The sequence below is a fragment of the Sinocyclocheilus anshuiensis genome, unplaced genomic scaffold (assembly GCF_001515605.1).
Source record: "Sinocyclocheilus anshuiensis isolate Anshui unplaced genomic scaffold, SAMN03320099.WGS_v1.1 scaffold399, whole genome shotgun sequence".
Classification (NCBI taxonomy): Eukaryota; Metazoa; Chordata; class Actinopteri; order Cypriniformes; family Cyprinidae; genus Sinocyclocheilus; species Sinocyclocheilus anshuiensis.
Window position 1 is genome coordinate 825,322 of NW_015552570.1, and position 13,623 is coordinate 838,944.

Below are 13,623 nucleotides of genomic sequence, written 5' to 3' on the forward strand. Positions count from 1 at the left end.
TGTGTGTGTACACGTGTGTGTGTGTGTGTGTGTGTGTGTGTGTGTATGTTTCAATCATGACAACTCTCAAATTGGCTAGAAACGGCCCTGGATATGACAATGTTAATGTATTTGGTCTTGGCGGAACAGACCTGCTACGCTGCTGCTGAATTGCTGCTGCTGTTGGTTATTGCTGTAGTTGTAGATTATTGCTGCTGCTGCAAGCAAGTACAGGAACTTGCTACTGCCAATGCATATGGCGATACAGTGCCGTGAGTATATAAGACATGCTGCTGCTGCACAAATAGCATATAAAATAACCCGTAGCAGATCTATACAGGTGGAGCTGGGGAAGGTGGAGGGTTTCAGAGAACTCTGAAAGCGCGCTGCAGGAATCTCAAGTGAATGCTAGCCAGCCATATAAATGCAAGGCAGTAAGCTCATTGGCTGCATATGCAGCATGAACCAATCAGCTTGTGCCAAGTCGTTTAACTCTCTGAATATCATCAGTTACGTTAACACCCCATCAGAATGCGCCATCTAGAGTTTCATGACTGAACTATATATTTTAATGCGATAATTATGGCTTGTAATGCACCGTATAATGCATTGTACAATCTCATTATTACTTGTAAACACAGTTAATACATTATAACGCTCATCAATTCATTGTTACACTATGCATTTCAAATATGGTTATAATTATCTATGGCAAGAAATAATGTATTACAACGCACATTATGAATTATTATAATGCATTATAATAACCCTATGTAATGTGTTATACATAAAGGCTTTAAAGGGGTCCTATTATGCTCTTTTACAAAGTCTTGATTTTGTTTTGGGGGTGTACTAGAACAGACTCTCATACTAGGTTGTTCGAAAAACACATTATTTTTCACATATTTTACATTATTACAACACCTCTCTCCCCAGTCTGGCATGAACGGCTCGAATAGTTCCTGTATCAAATGAAGGCCCGCCTTCTGAAATACGAAATATGCTGTGATTGGTTAGCTGGGGCAGTGTTTGTTGTGATTGGCTCCACTCGGCGCCTGGTCGAGAAATGTCATGTCCCTTACCGTAGCTGCCTGCGAGCTTCAGTGTAAATATTGCGTCAAAATCAAATCAATTTGAGCGCGATTTAAACCCGGATGATTGTAACCACTCTAAGTTAGTCTGCCTTGGGAAAACTAGCGAGTCTCCGACATAGTGATAACACTCGTTGCCTTCTCTAGTGCAGCTCAAGCAGGTCTCTTGTAATATATTCTTGTAATATTCGTCGATATTTGTGATATCACAAATTCCGGAAAATATGCATTGTAGTCCAAATGAGTCGTTCGTTGTAGTTTTTGAAAAGTGATTTCTGTTAAATAAAATATCTCCTTTTGAAGTGGACTTTGAGCTTTGTAACTTTGCAGATATTTTTTATGCTCAAACAGCAACATTACAGACTAACTAAAGTTGAAAAAGTGAAAAAGCATAATAGGACCCCTTTAAATGTTACCTAATTTTTTAATAGATATAAATATTATATTATATTATATGTGACCCTGGACCACAAAACCAGTCTTAAGTCGCTGGGGTATATTTGTAGCAATAGCCAAAAATACATTGTATGGGTCAAAATTATTGATTTTTCTTTTATGCCAAAAATCATTAGGATATTAAGTAAAGATCATGTTCCATGAAGATATTTTGTAAATTTCCTACTGTAAATATATTAAAACTTTTTTTTTATTAGTAATATGCATTGCTAAGAACTTCATTTGGACAACTTTAAAGGCGATTTTCTCAATATTTTGAATAAATCCAGGTTTTCAAATAGTTGTATCTCAGCTGTTTTGAAAAATTGACCCTTATGACTGGTTTTGTGGTCCAGAGTCACATATTTAGTATTATTTATATACTATTATAGTGTTTATTAAATTTTAGTAATTTTGTTATGTGCTTTTTACATGTTTGTTTTAGCTTTAACTTATTTTAATTTCAGTTTTAGTTTTTCAGAACTTTAGTGTTTCAACTTAAACTAAGCTGAGGCAACATTTCTATTTTTACATTTTTAAGTTTAAGTTTTTCATCTAATATTTATATTTTATTTTATTTCAGCTATATTTCAATTAATGAAAACAATGTTCATGTAAATATGAAGTTTTGGTAACACTTTACAATAAGGTTCATTAGTTAACATTAGTTAACATGAACTAAGAATGAACAATACTTCTACAGCATTCATTAATCTTAGCTAATGCTAATTTCAGCATTTACTAACACATTATTAAAATCACAAGTTGTGTTTGTTAACATTAGTTAATGCACTGTGAGCTAACATGAACTAACAATGAATGATTGTATTTTTATTAACTAACGTTAACAAAGATGAATAAATACTGTAATAAATGCATTGTTCATTGTGTGTTCATGTTAGTTAATACATTAACTAATGTTAACAAATGACACCTTATTGTAAAGTGTTACCGAAGTTTTTATAAATATAAAAATCTGAACATATCCTTGTAATGTCTTGTAGTCCTTGTTTTAAGTAAATTTTAATAGCACTCTGTTTATGCAGTGCACATATGGGTGACATATATCTGAGCACATGTGGGTGTTCACATCCCCCAGAGTTAGAAAAAAAAACCCGACAGCCTCGGGATGAAGAAATTCACACTTCTGTCTTCTTCTCTCCAGTTCCTGCAGACAAACTGCGGCTGTACATCTCCTACTGGATAGAGGTGAGATCCTGCATCTAACCACCGACCCACTCGTTCAGCGCAGATCTCTGCTCACAGCACATCATGCTTAACACTGTGCTCTGCACTACAAATCCCGCGTGATGTAATGTGTTTCCTATCGAAGCGTTGACCCGACAGGATGGCCCTGTGGTAAACATTTACAGGATGTAAATGTCGTGCGGCTGTTAAATGGAGGGCCTCTTGCGTCTGGGGTTTACGTCACATATTAGAGCCTTTAAAGCTGCTCTTTCTCTCGAGAGTAAACGTGCCTGAAAGACGTAGCCTGCTCACTCGAGCAAACACAGTCATCGACCCAGCCATCTGCCCATCTCCCTGACAACACCTCACACATACACACACATACACACACACAGACACACACATTGACATGAATGTGTGAGTGAGTATGATTGCATCTCTCATATACCGTTCTCCTGCATAACAGCGCATGACACTGAGGTTTCTTTAGAGAGATGGTCTTGTATAGGTGGAACATCCTCGCATTATAAAAATGTTTGAGTCCTTCTTGTTCCTCAGATTAATAAGACTGTGATGTGTAATTCTGTCCTTTCTCTCACACGCACACACACATTATTTCATAATCACTCCCTCAATGTGGCTTTGTGTGTCTCTGCAGAAGACCGAATGTCTGTTCAGCCTGGAAGCCTTTTCATCCGAGCAAAAGAGGAGGGTCGTTCAGTGTCTGAGAGACAATATTGACAAGCAGCTCGCCCTGAGGGACAGAATAGACCCTGACCAGGTACTAAAGCAAACACAAGCGCACTCGCTCGCAAAAACACCCACTTGGGTCTCGCTTTTAACCACAGCATCATGTCTGTATTTCTTAAGCAGTTATGGAGTATTATCGCTCTGGAGAGGTAGGGCTTTATATACAGGACTCGCATCTGCAAAATGACCTTGAATTTCAAGAGCTTTACCTGTATTTAATTTCTCTCTCTTGCTCTTTCTATAAAGTTAGCATGAAACATATTATGCTTCTGTAATGTGAGGTATCCTGAGTGAAACGGGATATTCAATGAAAACAAAATGTAGGACGGTACTTCTTTTTATCCATTAGGAACTGATTGGTTCGAGAAAAGTCTATGTGGTTGCAGGGCAGAGGTTGAAAATAAAAGGTTTTGATGACATCGGCTGAAAAGTAAAATCGTTTCAGAGGTGGAACAAATTATTGCAGTTTTATCAAAGATTGTGCAAACAAAATATACAGTCAAACCAAAAATTATTCAGACACCAGATATAATTTTTGATATTTTTTTTTACTAGTGGGTGCAGGACACTATAGTTCATCTATGTAAGTGATGATAACAAAATAAAGTGAACTGTGACATATTATACCCAAAAATTCTTCATTTTTTACACCAGAGACTGAGCAAAATTAAGCATTGCTTGGTAATTGGTTGTGAGTATATATATATATATATATATATATATATTGTAGACACTGTAGACCAGGGGTCTGCAACCTTTAACATCAAAAGAGCCATTTTGGCCCCTTTCCCACTGAATAAAATTCGTGTGGAGCCACAAAACCTATTTGATCCCTAAAATGAAGATAACACAGCATATAGCTAAAGTTTTATATTCAGTTATGTTACAGGGCAGGGGCGTAGCAATAATTTCAGAAGTGAGGGGGACAGAAATGTCAAATGCAATAATAATAATAATAATATTTATGTATGTTTGTCTAATTGACAAAAAAAAAACTTTTTCTTATGTCTTACTTTTAACTGGCTAAGAAATAAAATACACTGCTGGACAATAACCAATCATTTATATTCTATAATATTTTTGATACATATTTTCCTAATTACAGTTTTATGATTATGATTGTTTTATATGCTACAAACACTTTTTCCATTTTTAAATAATAAGTCCTTATTTAAAAATAATAAGGCTGAAAAAATATATTTTATAGCTTCTGTACTGTAATATATGTTATGTCAGTTAGCACTGTATCATTCATATACTTTATTACCTGGAGAAGACTTGAAAAACACACATAAACCATATATTGTCGCAATGGTTTATTGTCTTCACGTTTCATTAGTTATGGTTTATGCTTGTTATTCATCTTAGCTACAGCGATCGCTGGATGCCTTTGGATTTTCTGCATGTCAAAAGTTATTACTACTTCTATAAGTCCGTTTTGGACTTTCTGTGCGAGAGCGCCCTCCGGCTTCGAGTATGAATGAAACATACACTGCAGGAAAGTGTTGAGCAACGTTCACAACGTTTTTGGATACAAATAAAACGTATCCAAAATGATGTGACTATCTTGTCTCTTTTAATTTGAATCTAAATTTAATCACACTGGCACTTGAAAACGTCTGCGTGAACACACTTGCCCGAAAAAAGTGCAAGGGAAGAGTTTAGGTTTTATTGAAAGTCTGGGGAACACGTCTCCCGCGTATTCAATGACCATGCTACCAATCTCCATGCTACAGGGAGCCACCATGGAGGGGTGAAAGAGCCGTGGGTTGCCGACCCCTGCTGTAGACAGATATTTTGTAAAAAACTAAATGCAAGTGAGTTTAATAAGTCAGAGTCATGAACCGTGATTTGCTAGACGGTAGAGATGCTAGAGAGAATCTGATTGGATAAAAATCTGTGTAGTGCAACATCATTAATATTTTTTGGTGTTTTCCCTGTAAACTGTAAATTTTAAATGAGTAAAACAAAGTCATTTTCATCAACATTTGGGAGTACAGGAGCATATAAATGGTTTTGAAGCTAAAAGACCACTACTAAATACCACAAAATTCCTATTTTGAGTTCATGGAGTCTTTAAGAACGTAAATACGGCCAATTATGATTTTGTGATCTACTTCAGCAGACTGTAATGTGACAGATGCTCGCTCCACTCCATACAGTGCACGTACGAGTTAAGCATAATGTTTATTCCTCTGTTTCTTATCCATGCTCTCTCTCACTTTCTCCACTCGGTGGGCGAGTGACATCAGGAGAGCAGCGACATCATCATCAGACTAGCACAAACAGACACACGCATGTAGCGGCGTGAAAGAGAGGGAGAGAGAAAGAGAGTGTCGAGAGAGAGAAATTGTTGTAATGCATGTTAGTATGATGGAGGACTACATTACTTGCTTGTAAGGATAAAACATTACGAAGGTGAGGTCATTTACTTGTTGCTTTCTGCATGTTCTGTGTGTGCCTTGTGCTTTTGCAGTGTGACTGGTGGGAAATAGGGGTTTTTCATCTGTAGCACCTTCAGTGTGATCTGATTGGCATAAAGCTGTGTGTGTGTGTGTGTGTGTGTGTGTGTGTGTGTGTGTGTGTGTGTGTGTGTGTGTGTGTGTGTGAATGTTGGATGTATGAATTTGTTTTGAAATATTTAAGTTTGAAAATGCATTGTATCTTAACAAGATATAAAACGTGACTATGTTGTGAAGTTGTTCCAAGTAAAATCTTGTATGTTATTATCTAATGATCTTGGTTATTGCACAAATTGTTTACCATATACTTGAGTGAGCATCATATAGGACTTCTGGCATTCTATCTACTCATATCAGTAATTTTTGTTTGCCTCCTTGTGTCAGATCTTCTGTGCTGTGTCTTTAAAGAGCAGCAGAGCTGTCAGTCGCGCTGCCAGCAAACTACTTTATGAACTGATTAGATGTGTAGGGCGCATGAATACATTAACCTTTTCCTCTAAGATAGGGAGACATAAAATACAATTTTCATGTTTTTTTCTCTTTCATTTTCTCTTTCTGCCTTTCCATTTCCTCTCTACCTGTCCCCCCGGTACATTAGAAAACAGTACTGAATATAATGGAGTATTGCAGAGTCGATGTGTTCTCTTTTTTTATTTTTTTTTTATTTATTCATTCATAATGTAGTTTATTTATTTAGGTAGTTGGTTTTATATTGTTTCTACTTTTCTTAAGCTTTTAGCTCTTACATTCTGTTGGCTTGATATATGTGTAAAAATAATAACAGTATTTTCAAAACAATTATTTTCTTATTTTAATCTATTTTGTCTAAAATAATAAAAACCCAATATCAAGATTTTTTAAGCCATTCTAATAACAGTGTTTGCTGGGAATCAGTTTTACCCCCAGTAAATAAATAAAAAGTAAAATAAATAAACAAATAACATGAAAAACTGATTGCAATTCATGTTTGATGTCTCTGAAATGAGACATCAAACATTTCATGTCTCATTGAAAGACATGAAATGTCCTCAGATGATGCTAAGCTCAGATGATGCTAACCCTGCAACAACATATAAAACTACCAAATTTAGCTTAATCGCAATGTTTAATTGCAATTGCAAAGTTTAATCGCAACATATAATCATTGCAGTTAATAGTGTTCACCGTCTGTTTGATTACAAGTAATTTGTAACTAACTGCATGATTCTTACTGTACAATTCTGCCATAGTCACCACTAATAACCTACTCCTAAATATAATGTAGAAACGTAAAAATTTTCTGTAAAGCTGCTTTGCAACGATTTGTATCATGAAAAGCGCTATACAAATAAACTTGAATTGAATTGAATTAATGTACTGTATTTTTATATCAAACATGAGGGGAAGTGTGGCTTTTTAAATGATGAGCAATGATTTATTTACAGTGTTTGTGAATTAATTTAATTATTTACTACATTACTTGGCATAGGCTATAATTCAGTTTTAATGATGCATAATTCTGTGTTTTTTTCCCATTTACTTAAGGTATGTAAATGTATATATAATTATGTGTATAAATGATTTTAAATACGGTACATTTTTAATAATGTTAATAAAATGTATTTATTATTTGCTATGTATCATGTTTTTCATTTACTTAAAAATACATTATTTTTATGTACATACATTTAAGACTGTGCTTTAGTGATTTTACATTGGATACACAAGTGTCAAGAGCGGAGAGCTTCTTTTTATGCTATTGTTTGTGCAAAATGGCTTTCATGTTTTTCATCAACAGCTTTTCTTTAGTCTTTAAAGCCATACAGCAGTTGGCAATTGTTAAATCCAGAGCCATTTGTAAAATGTTGATTTCAATTGTGTATTGACAGATGCTGGAACCAAAAGCAGCTGAACAGGCTGCTGATCTGGGTCTGCTCGGCTTCAGCCCTCACAGTGTGTCTGAGCCCTGTTCCCCATCATGCCCCTCTGCATCGCCCATCATGAGAAGAACCAACTGCAGCTCTCCAGCTCAGCGGCTCTCCTACCCAGACCTGCACTGCAGCACCGAAGACGCCAACCAAACCGCTCCGACCTCTCGAGACGCCTGCAAACCTCCATACCTGGAGACCTCCGAGATCTGGAAGGACAGACAGAAGGTTGTGAAAGGAGGCGGCCGAGAGTCAGAACTGGAGAAAAGGGAGCAGGGGGAGGGCGAGAGCGCTTCCGAGACCATCAGCATTGGCGCCAGACTCACATCTTCATCGTCATCTTCCTCACCTCTAGTCATTCCTAGGCTGTGCCTGGATCGCTCCTTCAACGCAGATGCTTTGACCTCACCGTCGACTGACGATGATGAGGAGGAGGAGGAAGATGATGAGGACAGCGATGAAGGCTTTCTGAAGCGGAGGAGTATGGTGGAGTCATCTCCTAGCAGTGGGCAGCAGAGCGGGGGCTTGTGTGTGCAGAGGTCCCTCCACAGACGGACGCACAGCGAAGGCAGTTTGCTGCAGGAGCCTCGGTCTCCTCGCTTCATCTCCGATCAGGCCATCGACTGCATAGAGGCCAAGCGAGAACCTTCGGAGCGCTGGGCGGTTCCCTCCCCGCAGACCCTGAGGAAAGAGCTCACCAAGAACGGAGGATCCATCCACCAGATCTGTCTGCTCTTCACTGGAAGGAGGGTGTGTACAAATTCGTCTGTATTAAATTACAAATACCACGATTTATTTGATGTCACTAGAATTAAATATGGTCAAATATGTCTTTTGTTTAAAAACTCAATGATGATACACATTAGAAAATAATTGAATGAGTAGCTGAATTTAGTTTCATTCAAAATACGTCTTTTGTAACTCTTCCACAGGTTTGTGGCAAGCCAAACTGTAAATGTGACACAGGAAAAACAGGTGTCAAAAAGAAGAAAACCAAGAATCTGTGAGTCAAACCATTTTCTACTACTTAATTTGCAATTTTATGGAGTGAATCTCATTGCTGTCAATGACAGGTTGGGGACATATTTCACCCCCAAACCAAGATTTTTTTAATTATTATTTTGCAATTAAGAAAAAAAAAGCCTATTTGGAGCACCATTAAATTTTTGCATTGTAACATTGTTTTCATGACAGTGAAGCTGAAAATCTCATTGTCATTACTACATTATCAAAAATGTTTTATCAGGGGATTCATGTCGTAGCATCAGATTTTACTGGCTCAAAGCAACAAAAACAAGTCAAAGGAATTATTCAATATGGCAATATGACTAATGTCTTGACGCCATTAGGTTATATGAACAAAAGTCATTTCACATTATAGTAATGAGAATTATCATAAAAATGCCTCATTATCATGAAAATAATGTAACAATAAAAAAACATAATGGCCCTACAAATAGCCTCAAATTTTTTCACACAAAATATCATTTCTTGTTTGTTTGCTTTTTCTTTAGATTTTAGGTTAATCTGGACTATTTATTATTTGCTCTGTATCATGTTTTTCATTTACATTAAAATACAGTATACAGTGTTCCTTTTTTTATTGAAATCGGAATGTTCCTACAAATAGGCTTAAAGGAATAGTTCCCCTCAAAATGTACTCACCCTCAGGCCATCCAAGATGTAGATGAGTTTGTTCATTGGAACAGATCTGCAGAAATGTAGCATTATATCGCTTGCTCTCCAATAGATCCCCTGCAGTGAATGGGTGCCGTCAGAATGAGAGTCCAAACAGCTGATAAAAAACATCACAGTAATCCACAAGAATTCCACACAAGTCCAGTTCATCAATTAACATCTTGTAAACTAAGATGCATGTTTGTAATAAATTTTCAAACAGTTGCTTCAAGCTAAAATATGAGTCTTCTATCCATAATATTGCTTTCTCTTTAAAGGGTTACTCCACCCCAAAATGAAAATTCTGTCATTAATCACTTACCCCCATGTCGTTCCAAACCCGTAAAAGCTTCGTTTGTCTTCGGAACACAATTTAAGATATTTTGGATGAAAACCGGGAGGCTTTTATTTTTTTTTTATTTATTCATTCATAATGTAGTTTATTTATTTAGGTAGTTGGTTTTATATTGTTTCTACTTTTCTTAAGCTTTTAGCTCTTACATTCTGTTGGCTTGATATATGTGTAAAAATAATAACAGTATTTTCAAAACAATTATTTTCTTATTTTAATCTATTTTGTCTAAAATAATAAAAACCCAATATCAAGATTTTTTAAGCCATTCTAATAACAGTGTTTGCTGGGAATCAGTTTTACCCCCAGTAAATAAATAAAAAAATAAAATAAATAAACAAATAACATGAAAAACTGATTGCAATTCATGTTTGATGTCTCTGAAATGAGACATCAAACATTTCATGTCTCATTGAAAGACATGAAATGTCCTCAGATGATGCTAAGCTCAGATGATGCTAACCCTGCAACAACATATAAAACTACCAAATTTAGCTTAATCGCAATGTTTAATTGCAATTGCAAAGTTTAATCGCAACATATAATCATTGCAGTTAATAGTGTTCACCGTCTGTTTGATTACAAGTAATTTGTAACTAACTGCATGATTCTTACTGTACAATTCTGCCATAGTCACCACTAATAACCTACTCCTAAATATAATGTAGAAACGTAAAAATTTTCTGTAAAGCTGCTTTGCAACGATTTGTATCATGAAAAGCGCTATACAAATAAACTTGAATTGAATTGAATTAATGTACTGTATTTTTATATCAAACATGAGGGGAAGTGTGGCTTTTTAAATGATGAGCAATGATTTATTTACAGTGTTTGTGAATTAATTTAATTATTTACTACATTACTTGGCATAGGCTATAATTCAGTTTTAATGATGCATAATTCTGTGTTTTTTTCCCATTTACTTAAGGTATGTAAATGTATATATAATTATGTGTATAAATGATTTTAAATACGGTACATTTTTAATAATGTTAATAAAATGTATTTATTATTTGCTATGTATCATGTTTTTCATTTACTTAAAAATACATTATTTTTATGTACATACATTTAAGACTGTGCTTTAGTGATTTTACATTGGATACACAAGTGTCAAGAGCGGAGAGCTTCTTTTTATGCTATTGTTTGTGCAAAATGGCTTTCATGTTTTTCATCAACAGCTTTTCTTTAGTCTTTAAAGCCATACAGCAGTTGGCAATTGTTAAATCCAGAGCCATTTGTAAAATGTTGATTTCAATTGTGTATTATTGACAGATGCTGGAACCAAAAGCAGCTGAACAGGCTGATCTGGGTCTGCTCGGCTTCAGCCCTCACAGTGTGTCTGAGCCCTGTTCCCCATCATGCCCCTCTGCATCGCCCATCATGAGAAGAACCAACTGCAGCTCTCCAGCTCAGCGGCTCTCCTACCCAGACCTGCACTGCAGCACCGAAGACGCCAACCAAACCGCTCCGACCTCTCGAGACGCCTGCAAACCTCCATACCTGGAGACCTCCGAGATCTGGAAGGACAGACAGAAGGTTGTGAAAGGAGGCGGCCGAGAGTCAGAACTGGAGAAAAGGGAGCAGGGGGAGGGCGAGAGCGCTTCCGAGACCATCAGCATTGGCGCCAGACTCACATCTTCATCGTCATCTTCCTCACCTCTAGTCATTCCTAGGCTGTGCCTGGATCGCTCCTTCAACGCAGATGCTTTGACCTCACCGTCGACTGACGATGATGAGGAGGAGGAGGAAGATGATGAGGACAGCGATGAAGGCTTTCTGAAGCGGAGGAGTATGGTGGAGTCATCTCCTAGCAGTGGGCAGCAGAGCGTGGGCTTGTGTGTGCAGAGGTCCCTCCACAGACGGACGCACAGCGAAGGCAGTTTGCTGCAGGAGCCTCGGTCTCCTCGCTTCATCTCCGATCAGGCCATCGACTGCATAGAGGCCAAGCGAGAACCTTCGGAGCGCTGGGCGGTTCCCTCGCCACAGACCCTGAGGAAAGAGCTCACCAAGAACGGAGGATCCGTCCACCAGATCTGTCTGCTCTTCACTGGAAGGAGGGTGTGTACAAATTCGTCTGTATTAAATTACAAATACCACGATTTATTTGATGTCACTAGAATTAAATATGGTCAAATATGTCTTTTGTTTAAAAACTCAATGATGATACACATTAGAAAATAATTGAATGAGTAGCTGAATTTAGTTTCATTCAAAATACGTCTTTTGTAACTCTTCCACAGGTTTGTGGCAAGCCAAACTGTAAATGTGACACAGGAAAAACAGGTGTCAAAAAGAAGAAAACCAAGAATCTGTGAGTCAAACCATTTTCTACTACTTAATTTGCAATTTTATGGAGTGAATCTCATTGCTGTCAATGACAGGTTGGGGACATATTTCACCCCCAAACCAAGATTTTTTTAATTATTATTTTGCAATTAAGAAAAAAAAAGCCTATTTGGAGCACCATTAAATTTTTGCATTGTAACATTGTTTTCATGACAGTGAAGCTGAAAATCTCATTGTCATTACTACATTATCAAAAATGTTTTATCAGGGGATTCATGTCGTAGCATCAGATTTTACTGGCTCAAAGCAACAAAAACAAGTCAAAGGAATTATTCAATATGGCAATATGACTAATGTCTTGACGCCATTAGGTTATATGAACAAAAGTCATTTCACATTATAGTAATGAGAATTATCATAAAAATGCCTCATTATCATGAAAATAATGTAACAATAAAAAAACATAATGGCCCTACAAATAGCCTCAAATTTTTTCACACAAAATATCATTTCTTGTTTGTTTGCTTTTTCTTTAGATTTTAGGTTAATCTGGACTATTTATTATTTGCTCTGTATCATGTTTTTCATTTACATTAAAATACAGTATACAGTGTTCCTTTTTTTATTGAAATCGGAATGTTCCTACAAATAGGCTTAAAGGAATAGTTCCCCTCAAAATGTACTCACCCTCAGGCCATCCAAGATGTAGATGAGTTTGTTCATTGGAACAGATCTGCAGAAATGTAGCATTATATCGCTTGCTCTCCAATAGATCCCCTGCAGTGAATGGGTGCCGTCAGAATGAGAGTCCAAACAGCTGATAAAAAACATCACAGTAATCCACAAGAATTCCACACAAGTCCAGTTCATCAATTAACATCTTGTAAACTAAGATGCATGTTTGTAATAAATTTTCAAACAGTTGCTTCAAGCTAAAATATGAGTCTTCTATCCATAATATTGCTTTCTCTTTAAAGGGTTACTCCACCCCAAAATGAAAATTCTGTCATTAATCACTTACCCCCATGTCGTTCCAAACCCGTAAAAGCTTCGTTTGTCTTCGGAACACAATTTAAGATATTTTGGATGAAAACCGGGAGGCTTGTGACTGTCCCATTGACTGCCAAGTAAATAACACTGTCAAGGCCCAGAAAAGTATGAAAGACATCGTCAAAATAGTCCATCTGCCATCAGTGGTTCAACCTGAATTTTATGAAGCGACGCGAATACTTTTTGTACGCAAAGAAAACAAAGATAATGACTTTATTCAACAATTCGTCTCCTCCGCGTCACAGTAGCGCCCTTTTTGGGAGGATACACTGAACGTAAACTGCGTATACTGTTTTACTTGTCTGTGTCAGCCGCACCACACGGCTGTTTTCTATGTTTATTTACGCTTTGATTTGAACGAAAACAGCGTATCCGTGTGGTGCGGCTGACACAGAACAGTATACGCAGTTTACGTTCAGTGGATACTCTCCAAAATGGCGCTA

At 36.8% G+C, this 13,623-nt stretch overlaps 1 protein-coding gene across 2 annotated transcripts in view; it reads left to right on the top strand.

The window, feature by feature from the left end:
- The window catches only part of LOC107665045 (regulator of G-protein signaling 3-like), a 48,406-nt gene that overhangs the window by 28,670 nt on the left and 6,113 nt on the right, over positions 1–13,623 (top strand). For both annotated transcript variants that reach the window (XM_016455786.1, XM_016455788.1), the window contains 4 exons: positions 2,671–2,714; positions 3,352–3,474; positions 7,774–8,562; positions 8,745–8,815. In XM_016455786.1, coding sequence (XP_016311272.1) covers positions 2,671–2,714; positions 3,352–3,474; positions 7,774–8,562; positions 8,745–8,815 — 1,027 coding nt within the window. The remainder of the gene's footprint in view (positions 1–2,670; positions 2,715–3,351; positions 3,475–7,773; positions 8,563–8,744; positions 8,816–13,623) is intronic.